The 1,113-nt window shown below is 41.2% G+C and overlaps 1 protein-coding gene across 1 annotated transcript; it reads left to right on the top strand.

Moving 5' to 3' along the window:
- Positions 1–267: 267 nt before the first annotated feature.
- HO133_003815 (uncharacterized protein) lies at positions 268–797 on the top strand (the record flags this gene model as incomplete). The annotated part of the gene is made up of 2 exons (XM_037294737.1): positions 268–316; positions 502–797. 2 exons carry the CDS (start codon positions 268–270, stop codon positions 795–797), a joined length of 345 nt encoding a protein of 114 aa, XP_037149425.1.
- Between the last annotated feature and the right edge of the window lie 316 nt (positions 798–1,113).

Genomic DNA, 1,113 nt, shown 5'->3' with positions numbered 1-1,113 from the left:
GACTCGGCAAACAGTGGTCGAGGGATAAAGAAGGCATTGGACCATTCGTACGGCTAGCGAATCGAAAGGAATAGCCAACACCATCTCACATTTACACAAACCCCACACCATAGTGAGCCTGCTACAACGGCGACGGGAACAGCCCCGAAACGACTACGATTCGACCTCTTCACTAAGCATGTCGACAACACACATAGTGAAGCCTACTACCAAATGGCATTCAACACTTCGATTCTTTCCCTACCTCCCTATCAAAGGATAAACTTAATGGCAAGAGCATGGAAGACACAAGGCAAATCTACAGTGAAGCTCCCAGGTCAGGCTGTTAATAGGTGTTGGAGGATAACATATACATACGTTGGATTTTCTTCAGTTCTACCGATAAACTTGATGGCAAGAGTATAGAAGACGTAGGGCAAATCTACAGTAAAGCTTCCAGACCAGACTATCAATAGGTGTTGAAGGTAAAAAAAAAGTGAAGAACTATAACAAGAAGACTAGATAAGAAGAAGAACTCGAAGAATCTTGCTGGTACGCAGGCAAGATATAACTACATCTCCGGGATCTCTGAAGGACAATACAGGTATAGCACAGTCAAGACCAGCATATGGCCCGGCAATACCTCGGATATGGTCTTTTTAAACGAATTAAAACCATCCGATATTCGACTGCTACCGCTACACCTCGGCAAATCTTCTCCAATCAAGGCCTGCAAGGACTATGAATGTTTGGAGACACAGGGCAAGCAATGGGCGTGCATCTCCGGTCTACCAGCCATAGGGGCCATGGCTATTTGAGAGGGGGGGGTTCCTTGCTGCAGAGCATTCATATCACGCCATGCATCACTACGTCGATCTGAGTTCTCATAGATATCGGCTAACTCGTTTAAAATCTCACTAATAGACTAATATAAGTTAGTGAAGTTTCGAAGTCTTCTATACATAGTATACTATATAGCCTTATCGTCGAGTTATAAGACTATATAGACTATCTTAAAGTCTTTAATAAGATAATAATCGCTATTAGCCTTAAAATTTCTATTTTATTCTAGAAAATTAGTTATTTTAAATAAAGTTACTATCGTCGATAAATAGAGATAAATCTAGAATTTTA

Source organism: Letharia lupina (assembly GCF_014066315.1).
Source record: "Letharia lupina isolate WasteWater1 chromosome Unknown contig_18, whole genome shotgun sequence".
Lineage (NCBI taxonomy): Eukaryota > Fungi > Ascomycota > Lecanoromycetes > Lecanorales > Parmeliaceae > Letharia > Letharia lupina.
This window is presented reverse-complemented; position numbering and strand designations above follow the sequence as displayed.